Raw genomic sequence first — 21157 nt, 5'->3', positions numbered from 1 at the left:
ATGTGCTGTTAAACATTAATTTAACAAAATGATGAGTTGAAATTTAGTGAAATGAGACAAAGCCCATTGAAGCTCTAAATTCGGGGGATCTTCCAACCCTAACCTTTGCTTATAATCCCCCTTCCTTTTATTAGAGTTGTGTGAGTCTGATCTGACAAAGGATAACAGCAGGTGGGTTGAAGATGGTGTGTGTGGTCTCTGGGACTGAGATTTTTCCAGTTTATCCATCTACTAAGGCCTTCAAAGCTCTGAAAGTGAGTCTCGGACACTCACCTAATTATTGATACTAAGTTGTTGAGAAGCTCAGGAATTCTGCAAGGCCAGACAAGGGAGAGGCTAGCCTTCACCAGAGTTTTTCCTGTGATTTTATTCTTGTTGTTTTTGCTGTAGCTGGTCACTTAACTGAGTTAGCATAATTCAACAAGAAAGATCCAAAGATATTCATTCAGTTTCGTGAAACTGCAGTATGCTTCTACTGGGCCCATGGCCAAGCATAGGGAAGGGAATAAAAGACAGATATCAAAGTAAGGACTTTTATTATATGGCAGGCAAGCTTGGTACTAAAAACAGGCACCTATATAACTAAACTCTAGGAGTATGAGTTCTAAGAAGCCCAGGTACTGTGAAGAGGACAGGAGAATTGCTTTTTCTGTCCAGGGGAAAAGCTGTAAAGGTCTGACCTCTGTGAGGCTGATACCAGTTCAGCCCTACCATTTCTTGTCTGTCAGGTTGTGTGATCATGGGTCCTAATGTTGGTAGTTGGTCTACCATCTCTCCTCCCTTCTGGCATTACCGTAATACAACTTCTGCAGTAAAACTTCTATTTTAATTTGTCTAAATACATGCATACATACATACAAACAAACAAAACTTGTCTTTTTTTTCCCCCTGAAAAACAACAAAGACAGTTTGTTTTGTCATGTGAGGGTTTTGCATTTGGCAAATTCCTGCCAGGCTGTAGGGTATAGATGTTAAGGTTTAAACTCTGGACTCAGGCTGCCTGGGTTCTAATTACTAGCAGTATGACTTTGGCAAACTACTTAAACCTTTCTGGACCTTGATTACTTCATCTGTAAAACGTGCATCATCACAGTATCTGCTTTCTAGGGATGTGAGGATTTGACTAGTTATATTAGATACCTGAAACTATGCCTGGCACAGAGTAAGTATTTAACAAATATCAATAATAATAATATGGACTTCAGAGAAGTGGAGAGCAAGGAATTTAGCTGATCATCTTTACATTTCTTTTTGAAAAAGTCTTTCTAATGTAAGGTCATTATATTTGAAATGGAAGTTCTGTACATATTCTAAAGAAGTGGAAATATGTGATTAAATTTTTAAAAACCACTGAGTGTTTATTATAATTTTATTTTGTTGTGAACCTTGTTATTACTAGTAACTTGTTTTCCTTATAATGAAATGAGATAGGATAGGAAAATATATTTGATTTCTAAATGTTGTTAGGGTATAGAGTGTTGGTGAGTAACAATTATTAATCGTCTACTGTATTCTAAGTTGCATATAATATATTTTGGTTCTTATACATCACTACTGTTATAGTCATTTAAAATGTATTCTTTTGATTATAGCCTAAAGAAAAAATTGTTATTTCTATTACCTGGACACCGTTAAAAGGAGGCCGAGTAAGAGAGCTCGTGACATTTCTTGTAAATGATGTTCTGAAACACCAAGCTATATTACTAGGAAATGCAGAAGAACCAAAAAAGAAAAAGGTACTAAGTTTTCATCATTCTGTAATTTACTCTAGGAAAATAATAATATGTAAAAATTATTTTGTTAACAGTCTTGAGGTAGCATACATAATTTTGCTTAAAGGTACTATTCAATAGTTATCAACTTAATCTGTATGTTTTGCTTATTTTTGCAGAGGAGTCTTTGGGATACCATTAATAAAAAGAAAGTATCAGCCTCTTCAGGTCATAGCCAGAAGATTTCAAATATTCAAAATGTAAATAAAACATTTAATGTTTCCTCAAAATTTGACAGAGTTAGGAGCCCACTACAAGCATGTGAGAATCTGGCTACGAACGAAAGCTGTTCCCCAACAGAAAACAATTCTTTAACCCTTGAAGAAAATAAAATACCCGTATCACCTATCAGTCCCACTTTCCAAGAGTGCCACGGGGACACCCGCTTGTCAGTTTCTGTCCGTCGATCTACTACCTACACATCCCTTCCTGCATCTGAAAATGGGGAACTATTAAAAGTAGAAGGTGCCAACATTGTAAAAGATTTTCATTTTAATGAGGCAGTCATAACTGAAACTTCCTTTGACTCCATAAATAATCTCAATGGCCAAATTGAAGAGAACAGTAAACTTACTCTTACCCCAAACTATTCTTCAACGTTGAACATCACACAAAGCCAAGGAAATTTTCTAAGTCCGGATTCCTTTGTGAATAATAGCCGTGCAGCTAATAATGAACAAGAATTAGTGATGTGTCTTTCACCAGGTATGTGTGTGAAAGATAATTCAAGGCCTGTGATTTTGGAGTCAAAAAGTGTATGTGAAATTTATCGGACAATTTTAAGTCCAGATTCTTTCATAAATGATAATTATGGATTAAATCAGGATCTAGAATCAGAGTCAATTAATCCAATTCTATCCCCAAATCAATTTTTAAAAGATAATATGGCATACATATGTGTATCTCAGCAAACATGTAAATTGTCACCATTATCAAATGTAAATTCTCAGGCCTCACAACCTTCTCAGGATGAGAGGAAAAATGAAGTTTTACCTTGTATTCCTGAAAGTCAGGGTTCAGAATCTCCAAAAGCTACTTTTGAAGAATCCAAAGCTTTAGAAATGAAGTCAAATTGTTATACTTTTAAGAAACGGAACCAGCCTAAATTTTCTGCAGTTCAGGATATTTCTAGTCACAGCCATGATAAACCTCTTAAGAGACGCCCAATACTTTCTGCCACTGTTACTAAAAAAAAGTCCACTTGTGCCAGAGAAAACCAAATGGAGGCTAATAAACCGAAGGCAAAAAGATGTCTCAGTGCTGTAGTGGGTGAGTGTGAAAAAGAAACAGATGATCACAAAGAGAAAGATGATTTTCATTCTTTTCTTCCATCTAGAGGTTTAATACTGAGTAGACCTAAGAGTTGTAAAAATGTGATAACTCCTCCCTCAAAGGTAGCTTTAGTTGCTCGTAAAAGAAAGAGTGAGGGGAACACAGAAGATGCAAATTTGAAGGTTACAGTTACAGAATACACAGAAGTACAAGAAATCAAAAGGATCCATTATTCTCCTGTGGAGTCCAAAACATCAACTGTTAAAAACACAAAAATGATAACCTCCACCTCAAAACGTATTAGCAACAGAGAGAAATTAAAGCCGAAGAAGAAAACTGGTGAGTCTTGTTAATAAAATCTTTAATGAAAGTATAGCTATGCAGGGCATATTTTCTGTTTCTTTTGGTTTAGTAAATTGCTATCGATAAGCTTGCATTTACTTGTAATTTTCATTTACCAATTTGCTTAGTGCAAGATGGAGCAAACGTAGTGCAGGGCTGAATTCTTCAATCACTGTGATCTCGTTCTTTTTTAAACTTTTAACGTTTTGTTCATCGTGATTTTTCTGCATTAATTTTGATTTTTAAAAACTATTGCATTAAAATACTTGATGACTGAGTTTTTTGGCCCCCGCCTCAAGTGTTGTACTTTACGTGCCTCCCCTTAGTCCAGGCCCTGATGGGAGGACCCGGTGAATGCCTGGCCCCATCACACCACCTGGGGGGATGCCGAGGAGGCCTTTACACTCCCTGTGCTCCAGGGACATCATTCTGCTCAGCCTTTACTCGGCCGTTATTTAGGAATGAAAACAGGGCACCTGAGGAAAACCTCACCGTTCCTTCCCTAGTGCTCACAGCCGTACTACCACTGTCTGCCTTGAAAACCGTTAGGGCCAATCCCATCATGACCTTTTAACCCCAGTTCCCTCAGACGCCAGTCAAGGTCCCCACAGGAAGACAAACCACACAGGTTATTTAACGGGTAATTTAAAAGAGCTCTAGGACTCCTAGGAAATATCCCACCTCTGTATTTTATCTCATTTTTCTTTGCACGCCGCCTGACTGGAACCATCGTCCACTCCTTCTCTGCAGCTCTTTACAGGGTCTGTGCCCTGTGGACTCACTGCCCTTAGCACCTGTCTTCTGGCTACTCCCTCCTGCTCCCACGCTGAGCCTGGCCCTCCCCTGAGAACAGTGCCCTCATGCCACCCTCTCCAGCCCTGGCTGTCTTCTCTCCTGCTCCTCTGGCCTTGAGTATCTCGGTGGGACAACGGACCCCCCGCCGTCTCATATCTGCTTCCAGACTATTGCTTCTCCTTTCTTCCTTAAAAACAAACGAGAAGAAAGCAAACAGCAACAAACAGCTTGAAGTTCATTTTTCATACTCTCCCACCAGAGTTCTCCTTGTTACAGTGAGAGATAACTCGAGATTTTTACATCTGGCTCAGGAGACCTCCTCCAAAACTACTACTTTACAATGATTCTTTATGATTTCAAGATCCTGTAGGAGAGCCTCCCAATATCCTGACTTGTGAGTTCCAGGCTACTTAGGCCACACTGTCCTAAAGGCATCTCCCTCACTATGATCTCAGCATTTTTTCTAGAAACCCAACTAGTCCAGCCCCATTTCCGCAGCTCTCACCTCATTATATCCTCACTTTCTTACTTATTCAGCTTGGATTCCGCAGTTCCTCATAATCCCTTTATTCACCTCTCTTACGTTCATTGTGCTTGTCTGGCAGATTCCAATCCCAGTTCAAGTCTGCCTGCTCTGTGCCTGAACCTTGCTGGTTGGTCTTCAAATTCCTGACCACTAACCGCTGTGAAGCCCGTAGATCCTCTTGGCTCCATCTTCCTGGCTTACTGACTTCATCACTTTGCTGCAGCCTATCTCACCCCTCCCTTCTTCTCGAGTACCCCCTTCCTCTGCTCAGGATGGGTAACAGCAGTGAACATTTACTGACTGCATTCTCCGCGGCCCCGGTTGTAAGTGCTTTGCTCTTTCCTCCTCTCACACCTACCTACAGCAATCATACTGAGTAGATGCTGTCATGAATACATGTTTAAGATGAGGGAATGTACACATCCAGAAGCTGAGTAATTTGCCTAAGGTCACGGGTAGGAAGTGGTCGGGCTGGGGCACCACCTGGGCAGGAGGGCTCTGGAGCTGGCGCCCTGCTCCTTCCCCAACCTGCTTCCTGCCTCACTGCGGGAAACTTCCGCAGCATGCACCACCCCGCTGTGTTTTCATCCACGGCTCCCTTCCCTCCTATTACAGCCTGAAAGGTCTGCATGCCCAGTGAGGCCGGGCTCTACCAGCACCAAAAGCCCCACGCCCTCTACACGGACGTTGCTTTAGCAGCTGCCTTCTGTCTCCCACATCTCCAGTGTTTTACCCCCTACTGGGTCATTTCTGATTGACACACAGATGTGCCATTCTTACCTCCAACTCCTAAAGAAACAAAGACTTTTTACTGATACCACTTACTCGTTCAGGCCGGGCTCCTTTCTTCTGCTTTCTTTTAAGCAAAACTGTTTGAAAGAACCTAGGTATTCACTTAGTGATAGTTCACTGAGTTCTGTATATACTTTTCCGGGTAAACATTATGCTTGAATTAAAAGGTGCTTTCTAATGTAAAAAAAATCACTTTGAAGGTTACTTATGTTAGCTGTTTCCAGTTCCTCTCCTATTTGATGAAACCACTTCAACCAGATTTTGACGACTCTACTAAAACTTTTCCTGTCAAGGTCATGAACACACCCACACTGAGTCCAGTGGTTATTTCTCAGTCTTCGTCTTGAACTATTAGGCAGACTGATGCTTTGAATCTCTTTCTTCTTGAAATGCTTTATCCTGCCATCCCCGCTTCCTCCTGGTTCTTTTCCCACGGCACTGGCTGCTTCTCCGGTTTCTCTGTGGATCACTCTGTGTCTCTCCAGCCTCTCAACCTTGGAGTACACGAAGACTTAGTCACTGAACCTTTTCCATACTTCCACTCATTCTCTTAATGATCTCAGGCCATCTCACAGCTTTCAATACTATCTGTACATGGAGGCCTCACAATTTTATATCTTTGGGATGGACCTCTAATCTGTAGACTTATTTATCCAACATCTAATATTTCTACTTGACTGCAAAATGAGCATCTTTAATTTGTCCAAAACCAGCCTTTGGCTATCCCCACTCCTGTGACACGTGTACCTGGTGTATCACTCCCGACACAGCACTTCTGTTATGACCTCCTCTCATTTCAGGCCCCAAACCTTGGGATTGTCCCTAAGTGTGTTTCTCTCCTACCCTTTCTCTATAAATGCACACAGTCTGCCTGATTCCAAATTCAGTCCATCGACAAATCCTATCTTCTATTCCTTCCAAGTGTCAATGCATTCAGGGTTGGATCACTTCTCACCATTTCTGACGGCACCATCCGAGCCTGTCTGTGACACTGCAAGCCCCCTAACAGACCTTGCTTTCACCCTTGCCTTCTCTGGAGTCTATTTTCCACTGAGCAACCAGGGCGATACTTTTCAAATATTTGTTAAGTGGATTCTAACAGTGTCCGTTACTACGCCCCTGATGACCTTTCTTCTCACTGGAAGCCAAGTTCTTACAATGATGATGCACCAGGCCCTGGAAGCTCTGTGTTGCCCCAACCTCCTCCCAACCGCCGACGTTCCTCTCTGTCCTTCTTGCTTCTGTCACCCTGGCTTCCTTGGTATCCTTGACCCTTCAACATTCTCTTCCCTCAGGGTACTTGCTGTTAATTGTCCCCTCTGTATAGAATGACTTCCTTCTCTAAGTCCCTTATCTCAGCCTCCAAAGGGCCAGTAACTTGCCCAAGGTCACAGGATCTCCTAACACAGAGCCACGGTTTAAACTCAGGTCTCCCTCTCTACAACGTACATGTTCCACCACGTCTTTCTATCCTACTGTGATTTGAGTAAGAGAGAGGGCGGGTAGACATGAGGTTTTTATTTTGGGCACCAACCAAGGATGACAGTTTTGGAGATCCACCAGCCTCAAACTTGTGATGTGCCAGTTAGCTCGAGGCACTTGGTGTCCAGTATGTGGCTTTACCTGCTTCCTGCCTCAGAACCTTCAGTGGCCCTCTGCCGTCACCAGATGATTTCCAAGCTCCTTATTCTGTCATTTAAGATTGTCTTCATGTGACCTCCCCGTATCCAGCCTGCTGTCTTATTATTCAACAACATTCTAGCCATGTTGCTGTTGCCATTCTGTCCAGGTATCCTCTTTTGTTGTTCTTCTTCTTAACATCTCTCGTCACACATAATTATAATAAAATTTCTTATTACGTGGGAGCTTTTCAGATTTGCTCTCATGACAACTTTCAAATACACAGCACAGTCTTGTCCAGCCGCCCCACTGGACATCACACCCCAGGACTTACTTTATAACTTTGTAACTTTTTTTTTTTTTTTTTAGTTTTTTTAGGGGTTATTTATTTATTTTTTTAGTTTTTTTAGCTATTAATTTTTTTTTTTTTTTTTAGTTTTTTTTAGTTTGTAACTTTTGACCCCCTCACCCATTTCACCACCACCTCCAGCCCCATCTCTGGCAGCCACCAATCTGTTCTCTGTATCTGTTTTTTTTTTTAAAACAAGTTTATTTTCTTTTTTTAAAATTTTATTTATTTATTTTTGGCTGTGTTGGGTCTTCATTTCTGTGCAAGGGCTTTCTCTAGTTGCGGCGAGCGGGGGCCACTCTTCATCACGGTGCGAGGCCTCTCACTGTCGTGGCCTCTCTTGTTGCGGACCACAGGCTCCAGACGCGCAGGCTCAGTCGTTGTGGCTCACGGGCCTAGCTGCTCTGCGGCATGTGGGTCCTTCCCAGACCAGGGCTTGAATCCGTGTCCCCTGCATTGGCAGGCAGATTCTCAACCACTGTGCCACCAGGGAAGTCCTGTGAGTTTGTTTTTTGTTTTTGTGTTTCCATCAGATGCCACATGTAAGTGAGATCATATGGTATTTGTCTTTCTCTGACTTATTTCACTCAGCATAATGCCCTCAGGATCCATCCATGTTGTTGAAAATGGCAAGATTTCATTCTTTCTTATGGCTGATTAATATTTCATGGCATATGTATACAACATCGATGACCACTTAGGTTGTTTTCACCTTGGCTGTTGTAAATGATGCTGCTGTGAACATGTGTCTTTCCCAGGTAGTGTTTTCATTTCTTCAGAAAGTACCCAGGAGTGGAAGTACTGGATCATTTGGTAGTTCTGTTTTAAGTTTTTTGATAAATCCCTATAATATTTTCCATAGTGGCTGCACCAACAAGGGTTCCCTTTTCTCCACACCCTTCCAAACTTGTTATTTGTTGTCTTTTTAATACCAGCCACCTGACAGGTGTGAGGTGATTTGCTCAATGTGCTTTTGATTTGCCTTTCCCTGATGGTTAGTGATGTAAGCTAAGCATGTTTTCATGTATCTGTTAGCCATCTGTATGTTTTCTTTGGAAAAATGTCTATTCAGCTCTTCTGTCCATTTTTTAATTAATTGACTTCTTGTTTGTATTGAGCAGCAGTGCAAGCTGGTGTGAAACCTGCCTTTGAGGGAGTGAACTGCGTTCGGACAGGTTACTTATAGGGACCACCCACTATCTCACTCATCACCGGGGTGAGGCACGGGGACCCATCGGGGCTCTCATTCTCCATCACTTGCCTAGTCAGTTGACATTAAGCCTTGTTAGTTCTGCTGTGAAAATAACTTTTCTCTAATCTGTCTCCACTGCTTCCGTGTTCCTTTAAGTTCTCATCATAGCTAACTTAGGCCCCTGGGATAGCTTCCTTTTGGGTTCCATCTCTACTCTTGACTCCTTTCAGTCCATTGTCCATTCTGTCTTCTGAAATATATATGATGGTGTTCCTGCCTGGGCTTTAATCCTTCACTGGCCCACCAGGTACTTCTAACTGAATAATAGTGCAGGCTCTGGAGCTATACTGTCCAGCTCTGCCACCTACTAGCATGCGTTACTTTGACCAAGTGGCTTAGTTGCTCTAAGCTCCAGTATCCTGATTCCATAAAATGTAGAGAATAAAAGTGCACTTCTCATAGGTTTCTGGTGATGATTGCATGAGGTAACCTAAATTACAAGACTCTGATAGTGCCTGGCACAAAGTATTCAACTATTAGCCGTCACTGTTATTTTTAATAGTATTGAATTCTTTTCTTCCTCTTCTAACCTCTTTTTTGTCTTGTTTTTCTTATCTGTGTTCTTGGCTCTGGGCACTTTGCAGTTCAGCGAAAGGCCCCCCATTCCTGGTGTGTCACGTCCACTGCAGGGTCAGCTCAGGGTCACCCCCGCCAGGAGGCTGTCCTGCTGTTTAGGTGACTTAGCTCTCCCTCCCCTTGTCCCATGGCTCCTCATGTGTACTTCTTCCATAGTGTATTGTGATTCTTTCTACACTTCTGTACTAGACCGAGAACTTCCTGAGGGCCGGGACCACATCTTTCCATTCTGCATTCTCAGCACCTAGCACGGAGTCTGCTGTATATACACACACAGTGAACTGGTTGAATCTGAACCCTAGCTTCTGTAGACACAAAATATATTTTAGCTTCTGATCTGTAACTTCCAGACATAAGTTTTATTACCCGAGTTCATAACCTGGCACATAGTGTTTATTCAGCATTTTCTAAACGGATATGAGTTTGGAGAGCCCAAATCTTAACTTGACAACAGTTCATTCACAGAATTTATTTCATTTTTTTATTTCTGTTTTCTCATATTTTAGATTCTTTAGGGCACAGAACTCCTAATTTTAAAACAAACAAAAAGACAAAACCCATTGTTCCTGTGGCACAATCTAATTTGACCTTCATAAAACCACTAAAAACAGGCAAGTGTTTAATATCTTTAAAGTCTATGAAAAACTGACATGGAATGAAGCATTAATTGCATTTCAAATGGAAATGAATTGATACTTTTTTGTCAAATAAAAGCTTTGAAAAATTGTTAAAGTGTGTATTCAAATAACAGGATATTTTCTCAGAGTTCAATGAAATTGACTCACTTTACTTGGGATTTTTAAAAAACCAGGAGGTACTGCCATACTTTTTCTCTTTTACTTTGACTACGTTTTATACCCAAAATGCTTTCAACTATTTCTAGCAAGTAGTAAAAAAGCAAACATTGTTCAGTGTTTTAAAGGTGGTTTTGCTGGTAAAAATGGTCTTTTGCTATAGATTGTATAATAATTTAAAGGAAAATTTCTTATGCCATAACCTAGTTGTATTCTTAGGTATTCCTAGACACCCAATGCCGTTTGCTGCAAAAAACATATTTTATGATGAACGCTGGAAGGAAAAGCAGGAACAGGGCTTTACTTGGTGGCTAAATTTTATATTAACTCCTGATGACTTCACTGTAAAAACAAATATTTCTGAAGGTAAACATTTAGTTAATGTTTAAATTAAATAATACTTTTGTTTTAACAGGTAGTTGTTTTTTTTAATACTTATTTTTTTTACTTTTATTTTTTTAAAAAAATTATTTATTTATTTTATATTTATTTTTGGCTGCATTGGGTCTTTATTGCTGCGCATGGGCTTTCTCTAGTTGTGGCGAGCGGAGGCTACTCTTCATTGCAGTGCATGGGCTTCTCATTGTGGTGGCTTTTCTTGTTGTGGAGCACTGGCTTTAGGCGCGCGGGCTTCAGTAGTTGCAGCACATGGGCTCAGTAGTTGTGGCTCGTGGGCTCTAGAGCGCAGGCTCAGTAGTTGTGGCCCACGGGCTTAGTTGCTCCGCGGCATGTGGGATCTTCCTGGACCAGGGCTCGAACCCGGGTCCCCTGCATTGGCAGGCAGATTCTTAACCACTGCGCCACCAGGGAAGTCCCTTAACAGGTAGTTTTTTAACGTGACTTTTCATTCTTTAGTTATACATGTTTATTGTATTGTAGTTAATGGCATGGCTCACTAGATCATTAACACAAATGCTCAAGATTGTGCGGGTGAGAATTTTGTGCTGAAAGTTCCGAACTTTACTTTTTCTTTTTGCTTTATCTTCCTGCTCCTCAGCCAGTTCGATTTCTAGCCTTGGCAGTGAATGGGTTTTATTTTAGTATAGATTCAATCTGCACTAACAGTGAGACATGGCTGCCTAGAAATCCAGTTCAGTCTTAGCTGCATTAATAAAGTGTAATGTCCTGGTGAATCAATTTAAGTCTTGTGTGGCCTGATTAGGGATGTTGTCTCCACTGTACCTCAGTCTTAGCTGCATTAATAAAGTGTAATGTCCTGGTGAATCAATTTAAGTCTTGTGTGGCCTGATTAGGGATGTTGTCTCCACTGTACCTTAGTTTAAGGAGTTTGTAGACAAGTATAAAATTATGAGGGCTCTGAAAACCAGTTGATTATGGGGAATTTTAAAAATATTTCAGTGTTTGTTCTGGAAAAGAGAAAAACTCAAGTATAGAACAGGATGGAAACATGGTATTCTTCAAATATTTAAAGAGTTTTCCCCTGAGAGAAGGAAGCTTCACTTGGGCTGCTCTCCCATGGAAGTTGGTATTGGGATCAGTTCTACTCAAGATAAGGAAAAACCCTTTAAAATATTTAACTTGCCAAAGCAACACCCAGGCTGACTTTAGGGAGAGGCTTTCTCCATTGCTGCAGTGTTCCAGCAGACACTGGTCTGTAAGTGTCAGAGAAGTGTGTATGGGAATTTTACATGAAAAGGCCCTTTGATTAGATGATCTCTGAGGCACTTTTCTTTCTTTTCCAAAAGTAAACAAAGCATGATTTTTAGTTCTCTTTTTGAGAGAAAATGTGTTTTATAAAAATTCAAATTGCATTTCAAAATTTAACTGATTTTAACAAATCACATTCTTTAGCAGCTTAGCTTTCTAATTTATAAAGAGGGTGGAAGCAGCGAAAACAGTCAGGGAGGCTCTCCCATTAGTCTGGGTTAGAGGTGATCATGTTGGAACCTGGACAATAGTGGTTGTGAGAAATGGTTAGACTTGGGATACAGTTTGAAGGCAGAGCCAAGATGCTGCAATGGTAGGATGGCCTAAGGTTCTGAGTGAATGGTGACACCTTTATTTTGAGGTGGGAAAGAGAAGAAGCAGGCTGGAAGGGGCGGGGAATACGTTCTCTCGTGGCCATCTTCAATTGCATCTATTGCTGGGTTTTAAAATGTATATAAATACTGTTTAACCAGAAACATTCTTTCTTTTGTTTTTACCCAGTAAATGCTTCCACTCTTCTTTTGGGAGTAGAGAGTCAACATAAAATAAGTGTCCCGAGAGCTCCTACCAAGGATGAAGTGTCTCTCAGAGCTTATACCGCTCGCTGCAGGTTGAATAGATTACGTCGTGCTGCGTGTCGCTTATTTACTTCTGAAAAAATGGTTAAAGCTATGAAAAAGCTTGAAATTGAAATTGAAGCTAGGCGGTTAATTGTTCGAAAAGACAGACACCTCTGGAAAGATGTGGGTAAGAAGATTATAGAAATCTTGAGATTAATCGGTTAAAAACACTCTAGAAATTTTTTATTTCAGAGTCAAATATATGTACATGGTTTCACTTTGTGGCCTAAAATCTCACAAACTTAAATGTGATCATGTACGTATATTAAAGAGTGGAAGTATACTTTAACTTATTTCATATATGTGATTTTCCTTTTTGGCCACTGATTTCTCTCCATGAAATTTTATTTACTGTCTCTATTTGGTTAGTGATCTGACCTTACTTCCTTTTCACATGTATTTCAGGAGAACGGCAGAAAGTCTTGAATTGGTTGTTGTCATATAATCCTTTGTGGCTACGAATCGGCCTAGAGGTAAGTACACCTTTCAATTTTTGAAAAAAGAAACATCTTTTTATTATATACTTTTTTTTTTTTTTTTGCGGTACGTGGGCCTCTCACTGCTGTGGCCTCTGCTGCTGCGGAGCAAGGCTCTGGACGCGCAGGCTCAGCGGCCATGGCTCACGGGCCCAGCCGCTCCGCGGCACGTGGGATCCTCCCTGAGCAGGGCACGAACCCGTGTTTTCTGCATCGGCAGGCGGACTCTCAACCACGGCGCCACCAGGGAAGCCCTATATACTTTTAATAGACTCTTTAATAAAATGATGGTTTCACTTATAAAGTCATTTGGTTAGCTTAATTGATCTTTCAGTATGAAATTTAAGGTCCCTTAATAAATGCTCATTAGGTTAATAGACCCTATCATTATATATTATTGCCGTTTTGTTATATAGCAATTTTCCTGTTAGTTTCTTAAATATATACAATATATAATTTGGTACCAGATGTAATAACAAGTATAGTTAGCTCCTTTCTGAGCATTTACCAATGACAATACCAGGGTGTTGTAAATACATTTCCTAGTTTAAATCTCTATAAAACCCAGTGAGGTATATATTATTATTTCAACTTCCCTGACAAAACAGAAGCTCAGATGTTAAGTGACTCGCTGAATGCCAATGACTGGTCGGGACTGGAATCTACACCAGTCTGATGCCTTTGGAACCATTTTGATGGAATACCTCTCATGAAAACGTCATCGGAATTTGAGTTTTTCAAATGGTGCATGGTTCAATAATATTTAGAATGTTAAAACTAACTGAATTAGAAAGCCACTAGGAGTTGCCTCTTAAAAATATTCTTTTATTACAGTGTTTCCATTTCCTTTAGTCTTTTATTGGTGTACTCATATTTTGTTTAGGCTTTTTACTTTTGTCCTGTGGGATATCTCATTCTTGCTTCAATTACTTCTAGGCTTTTGAATAAAAAAATCTTTGATACTGAAAGGAATCTTTACAATATTCTGGCTATTTATCAAGGAATTGAGGCAATGAATAAGAAGCCTACTCTGGTCACTTAGCTCAATAGTGTCCTTGCTAAGACTTCTTACTTTAATTCTTATTTCAATTGATTTGAAATTCAATTCAATTTCTTATTTCTTTCACTGAAAGATTAATTAGAAAATTATGTATCATCTGGCTGTGCTTTCACATGTCAAATAGTTCCAGAACCTCAATTAAAGTAGAACCTGTCTATTTGGAGCATAGCTTTTTTGTGGCAGAGGTAAAACGTAGGAGAGTTCGGTGGAAACATGCAATGCCTTTTAAAACTTCTGCTTACATGTAGTGTGCATCACTACCAGACATATTTCTGGCCAAAGTGCATTATCTGTCCAGACACAAATGAGGCAGAAATATTTGTTCTCTCACAAGAGACACAGCAAGTCTATGCCATTTGTTGGGAATAAGACTTTTTAAAGGGAAGGGATTGTGGACAAAACATTCTACTTTACACCACACCTTAGGGTTCTGCTAGTGGGTGTGACCTTTGAGGATCTTAAAAAAGCATCACAGGCCAAAAATAAAAGTAAATAAAGATAAAATTTCTGTATTTTGGCAGATATTAATACTTTTCCATGATTTGTCTAGTTTTGTCAGTGTAGGATTATAAAATATAATTTGATATACTTTTAGTTTTTTCTAATTGCTTTAAAAATCGTTAATAATAATCATATTGATGTTAAATTAATGACATATTTTAATCGATTATATACAGATCTGAGAGTCCCAGATGGTTTCAAACCATGGTTTACAGATGGTTTTCCATTTGTTAACTATTAGAAAGTTTAGAATTATTTACATGTCTGTTGCACCTTCATGATGTACTCTGTGGGGCAGTTATAATTAAATTTGAGCAACAGGTCTACATCTGATAGTTCTTAAAGGAAAAAATTAAAATGTAAATATTACTTGTCACATGATTTTTAAGAATTTGTCTTAGTCATGAGCTTTTGTCTCTTTTTCATTGTGAAATATACTATATGAACTAAAAATTGCACAAAACATATTTGTTCAGTCCAAAGAGTTGTAGCAAATATTCCTATTATTCCCATACTATCTAGGACGTAGAACAGCACCAGTTCCTTAGACCGTCATTGTCTGTCTTTCCCCTTCTGCATCTCAGTGATCCTCAGAGATGACACTGTCCCAACTTTAGCATGAATTTCTTTTTAGACAATATATGGAGAACTCATCCCTTTGGAAGACAACAGTGATGTCACAGGGTTGGCAATGTTTATTCTGAATCGCTTGCTTTGGAATCCTGATATTGCAGCCGAGTATAGGCACCCGACCGTTCCTCATCTATACGGAGATGGTAAGTGGTTCTGCCTCAACTGCAGATATATCTATATGTCTATATATTATGTACATACCACATCTTCTTTATCCATTCATCTGTTGATGGACACTTAGGTTGTTGCTTCCATCTCTTGGCTATTGTAAATGATGCTGCTATGAACAGTGGGGTGCATGTATCTTTTTGAATTAGCATTTTTGTCTTCTTTGGATGTATACCCAGCAGTGGAGTTGCCGGATCATATGTAGTTCTAGTCTTAGTTTTTTGAGGCACCTCCATACTGTTTTCCATAGTGGCTGCACCAATTTACGTTCCCCTGCCAAAACAAAGCAACCAACCCAGCCCAAAAAAAGGTAAATATAAGGAGTTTTATAATCTTATAAAGAATTCCAAGATAATTTGACTTTAAAATATAAAACGCATCTCAAGAATCCTCAGTAGGAATATATAGACTAAAAGCACAACAGAATAAATAAATATAGAAAAATATTTCAGAACCGAAAAAAAAAAAAAAAACTTGCACAGGTTAACTTGCTAGGCTTTTTTGTATTTTATTACAGGTCATGAAGAAGCTTTGTCTAAGTTTACATTGAAAAAGCTATTGTTGCTGGTTTGTTTCCTTGATTATGCTAAAATCTCCAGACTTATTGATCATGATCCTTGTCTCTTCTGTAAAGATGCTGAGTTCAAGGTATAGTTTTCATTTTATATTTGTTTTATATTTCACATTTAAGACTTCTGCCTGTTTTTATTGTATATTTCCTCCTTAGAAAAAGTGAGTTTCCCAAAGAACAGGACTCTGGAGTAGAATAAGAATGCCTACCCAGTAGGTCTAACCCTGCCAACTTTTGTTGGTTGACATTTCACCAGCATATCACCCTGTTCTTAACTTTGATTTGAGAATGAATGTAACTATGCTTCTGAGGAATTAATTTGGGAGAAAATTTCTTTCGTAATTTAGTATGTTATCAAATTAATGCTAATTTTTTGGGGGGGCTTCCCTGGTGGCACAGTGGTTGAGAGTCCGCCTGCCGATGCAGGGGACACGGGTTCATGCCCCAGTCCGGGAGGATCCCACATGCCACGGAGCGGCTGGGCCCGTGAGCCATGGCCGCTGAGCCTGCGCATCCAGAGCCTGTGCTCTGCAACAGGAGAGGCCACAACAGTGAGAGGCCCGTGTACCGCAAAAAAAAAAAAAAAAAAAAAAATTAATGCTAATTTTTAGAGTGTATTATTAATTATGAGCACTTTCTTTAAAAGTCTTAAATTGGAAATATATGAGGTTCGCATTGTTACTATAGGATATGAAACTGACCGTCTTTTTATACTACTATTAATTTTATTTCTATATGCACAGAATGATTTGAAGAATATGTTTTTATTGTAAATAAAATTATAATTCTAGAATATAATACCCGCCACTTGTTATCCCATAGGCTAGTAAAGAAATTCTTCTGGCTTTTTCACGAAACTTCCTAGGCGGTGAAGGTGACCTTTCCCGTCACCTGAGCTTCCTGGGATTACCTGTGAACCATGTTCAGACACCTTTCGATGAATTTGATTTTGCTGTTACAAATCTTGCTGTAGACTTGCAGTGTGGGGTGCGTCTTGTGTAAGTATAAGAAATGGAATTATTTTGCTCACTAGAATAGACTAAAATTTTCTGGAAAACACTTTTTTTCTATACATACACAATCTTTCTTGCTCCTTTATGTAATGGGATAAATCTAGGATTTAAAAAAGTTGGGATAAGTTTGGGGAAATGGTGTCAGTTTTAGGCCCAGAAACCTTGTCTCCTATCCACATTTTTTTCTCCCTGCTGGCATGTGACAGTGTCTGAGTAGGAACCACTGATACCCCAGAATAGGAGTTGGGGAAAGCATGGAACTAATTAAACTATCACACATTTAAATAATGCTTTAAGTCTGCAGTGGGTTCATGAGTGCATCATTTGAGACCAGTTTTAGTCGTGTTAACCTTGTTTTACATGTGAGGAAACGTGAGACGAAGACGTAAAGTGGCTTGCCAGGGTTTTATACAGTGGTGGTGGACATCAGCTCCAGATATCTGGCTTCAGATCACACGCTGTTTCCTCAGTAACAAACTGGAATCCTCAACATTGGCTTTCGTGTGACAACAGCTACCAGTGCCTGCTCTGGAAGGAGTGGCCTTTACACTGTGCCTTGGTTGGCTTCTTTAGTACATGTGGATTGAAGACATCCGTCTTGTTTCTAGGAAACTCTCTAATTTATATTCCATTTGACATTTGTGAGGAAGGGATCCCTATATCTCTGTGAATCCCCAGTTCTTCAAAAGCAGCATGCATGTCCCTTGTTGCCTTCTAAGTTAAATCTCCATGAACTTTCTTTTCTTTTCTGATCATATATTCTCATGGCAAGGTAACAATCTTTTGAACTTTACTGTAGCTTCCTCTCACTTGAGTAATTTCCATATAGGCCAGAGTGTTTGCTGATAATGTTTTCCACATTATTTTTATATTTAATTTTTCATTTCATAAATCCAAGCCACCACATCTATTTTCTGGCCAATAGGAATTCACGATTTTAGACTTTTTCCACTGTCCAGGAGGAGCAGTGATTGGCTTTATGTTCAGTGCTATTTTTGACAAAGAAGGACATTTTTGTGCTTTTATAGGAGTTACTGAGGACTTCCCAGTGTTGGGTGTTGATGCTTTGTCATTGGTCAGGAACTCTTGCTAGTTAAGAGACTCGATCTTGCATACCAAGTTTTCTTCAGTGTCAGCAAAATGACCATAGGTCTTCAAGGTCAGTTGAGGATACTTGGGAACGGTTAATCCACTGATGCTGTAGGTGACAGTCAGTCTAGTGTTGCAGAAACGCTTCAGACGTTGACTGAGTGGTTGGCCTACAATGATCGTACATTGCTTCCTAACCTCTAGAAATATGGTTCTATAAACAATTCTACCAAATTTTAACTATATATGGTAATCAGTTGGGGCTTGATTTTCCTGTGGAAACAGGGATCTTTGTCTAGTGTAAAACACTAGATGATACTAAGAGTTTGAATTTAAACTGTGGTATAAATGACTTCTTAAGGTAGGCACTTAAACATTTTTATTTTATCTGGTATAGGTATAAGAGCATGGCTTTGGAAACTGTAAAACTGGGTTTCAGTTCTGATCTTAGTCCTGTCATTACTAGCTTTATGATCACAGGCAATTTACTTTACTTTTCTGTACTTTGGTTTCTTCATCTGCCAAAAATGGGATAATAATGCCTGATTGTGGGATTTGCCATGGGGACTAAAATAAAAGAAAGCACTTACTTGATGTGTAGAATACAGTAGCCCCTCAATAAATGTCCATTTCCCTTTCCTTTCCCTATAGAACCTTGTTTTTCTGTTCCTGTGTGCATTTGTGTGTGTGCATCTTATTTTTCATTCTTACATTCTGTTCACAGACCTTAACCCTCCGACTTAAATGAGAAATAACTCTATTTGCTAACTATGGAGCAACAGAGTTTTGAGAAAGTATTTTGGGTTCTTTCTAACCTAAAACCCTTTAAATCAGGAAGATGGATGTGGGTGATTATTTAAATGAAGTTCATTTTTCGTGTATGTTTTTATCTAACAATTTCATCTGAAAATTCCTTTATTGTTAGGCGAACCATGGAACTTCTCACACGAAACTGGAATCTCTCAAAGAAACTCAGGATTCCTGCAATAAGTCGTCTTCAAAAGATGCACAATGTTGACATTGTTCTTGAAATTCTTAAATCACGAGGAATTCAGTTGAATGATGAGCATGGTAAAAATTGAGTAACTATAAAACTTTTCTTCTCACTAAAAATTGATGTGTACATATATTGTGCTAATGGACTATCTTTCCATTTGCAGGAAATACAATCCTATCTAAGGATATTGTGGACAGGCACAAAGAAAAAACTCTGGCTTTGCTTTGGAAGATAGTATTGGCTTTTCAGGTATTGTACGTTTGGTACATTTTGTACTTTTTATCAATTTTCAATATTGATTTATAAAAGCATTTTGCATCAAATAAAGACTAACAGTAGTAGTTATTACTAGCTAGACTTTCTCCTGTCCCAGGAACTGTGGTAACTGCTTTAAGTACATTCCAGTCTAATCTTCTCAATGCCCCTATAAGGTAGCTATTGTCATTACTTCATAGGGGAGGGAGGAGACTGGAGTTAGGGTTCAGCATTGAACAGAAGCAGAGAGATTAGAACCCAGGCTCGCATGGCCGCAGATCCCAGGCACTTAACCACTTACACATTCCATCACTTCCACGTAGATTGTGTTTGCCTTAAAAAAAAAAGTCATGATAATAGAAGACTTTAGCTTCTGTGGGTCAAAAATAATATATGAAAAATATAAAGATATGTATCCTCTTTTCGTATTTCAGGTGGATATTTCCCTTAATTTAGATCAGTTAAAGGAAGAAATTGACTTTTTAAAGCACACACAGAGTATGAAGAGAACAATGCCTGCACTATCATGCCATTCTGATGCTGTTATCAGTAAGAAAAAAGACAAAAGGCAAAGTGGTCACTTTGAACAATACAGTGAAAGCGTAAAGCTACTGATGGATTGGGTAAATGCTGTCTGTGACTTCTATAATAAAAAAGTAAGTTCTTTGTTTTAGCCCAGTTTCTTTAAATAAATTTTGGTTAAAGTCAAACTTAGCATGTGAAATATTTTCTTGAAGTTCTTAAATGATTTAGCTGATATGTATAAGCAAACTTTTCCTCTAATGAGTAAGGGTACTGTCACATACCTAGTGTCATCTAATCTGTCACCAATTGTATAATGCACGATTATTTTATGTATCACCAAGAAAAAAAAAAAAGCCCTAGTTGGGAGTCTTAATAGGAGATGCTTGCATAGAACTGTGGGCCAAAGGATCACACCCTCATTACAAGAGTGACTGCAAATAAACCCCCCCCATGCACAGAGGGACGTTAGAGAGGAGGAGAGGGGTCTAAGCTGTGTCTTTTATAATCATTTGTGAGATCGATCCTGTATTTCTGTATGAAATGTACGTTTAAGTATAAATACATGAAAATAAATGGTCCTGACACACATGAATAAAACATCTGGTAAGGAATATAAAACAGAAAAAACATCAAATATATGGGTGATCGTCTATGTTTTAATTAAGTACTAGAGAGCCCTGAAGACCCTAGTGCTGAGGCTCTAGGGGAGAAGGTGTCCCATGCCTTTCTCTTAACTTCCCGTCCTGCTGGCAACCCTTGGCCTTCCTTGCTGTGTAGACACATCACTCCAATCACTGCCTGTCTTCACACGGCATTTTCCCTGTGTGTCTGTCTCTGTGTCTCTCCTTTTCTTATAAAGACACCAGTCACATCTGATTAAGAACTCGTCTTACTCCAGTGTGATCTCACCTTAACTAGTTAAACCTGCAGTGACCCTGTATCCAAATGAGGTCACATCTGGAGATTCTGGGAAGGGCATGAAGTTTTGATGAACACTATCCAACCCAGAACAACAATATAACTGATATTTTATAGGTGAGGATTTGGCCATGAATATGGTATTATACTAGGCGCTACTAGAAATTAACGTGATAGTCAGCTATTCAAAGGAAATATGGACTATAAAACCATTCGAATCTATATTCCTATCTAAATACAGTTCATTCTTTTTCTGATATTTCCAATCAGGTGGAGAATTTTACAGTGTCTTTCTCAGATGGCCGGGTGTTATGTTACCTGATCCACCACTACCATCCTTGCTATGTGCCTTTTGCTGCCATATGTCAGCGTACCACCCAAACCGTAGAGTGTACGCAAACTGGTTCTGTGGTGTTAAACTCATCATCTGAATCTGATGAGAGTTCCCTGGATTTGTCTCTTAAAGCACTTGATCAGGGTTAGTCCCTTTTGGTTGATTAACTTTTCCAATTTTTTCATTGGCCTGTCTGATTTCTGGCAAGAGCAGTCTAATCTGATCTCTCTCTTTTACTT

At 39.3% G+C, this 21157-nt stretch overlaps 1 protein-coding gene across 3 annotated transcripts in view; it reads left to right on the top strand.

The window, feature by feature from the left end:
- The window catches only part of ASPM (assembly factor for spindle microtubules), a 58560-nt gene that overhangs the window by 9434 nt on the left and 27969 nt on the right, over positions 1-21157 (top strand). For all 3 annotated transcript variants that reach the window (XM_060091456.1, XM_060091455.1, XM_060091457.1), the window contains exons 2-14: positions 1593-1736; positions 1892-3383; positions 9803-9907; positions 10310-10456; positions 12260-12505; positions 12784-12851; positions 15050-15191; positions 15734-15864; positions 16610-16785; positions 18815-18960; positions 19050-19135; positions 19576-19797; positions 20855-21062. In XM_060091456.1, coding sequence (XP_059947439.1) covers positions 1593-1736; positions 1892-3383; positions 9803-9907; positions 10310-10456; positions 12260-12505; positions 12784-12851; positions 15050-15191; positions 15734-15864; positions 16610-16785; positions 18815-18960; positions 19050-19135; positions 19576-19797; positions 20855-21062 — 3313 coding nt within the window. The remainder of the gene's footprint in view (positions 1-1592; positions 1737-1891; positions 3384-9802; positions 9908-10309; positions 10457-12259; positions 12506-12783; positions 12852-15049; positions 15192-15733; positions 15865-16609; positions 16786-18814; positions 18961-19049; positions 19136-19575; positions 19798-20854; positions 21063-21157) is intronic.

Source organism: Mesoplodon densirostris, chromosome 2 (genome assembly GCF_025265405.1).
Source record: "Mesoplodon densirostris isolate mMesDen1 chromosome 2, mMesDen1 primary haplotype, whole genome shotgun sequence".
Taxonomy (NCBI): Eukaryota; Metazoa; Chordata; class Mammalia; order Artiodactyla; family Ziphiidae; genus Mesoplodon; species Mesoplodon densirostris.
Note: the sequence above shows the minus strand (reverse complement) of the source record. Positions and strands in the feature narration are given on the sequence as shown.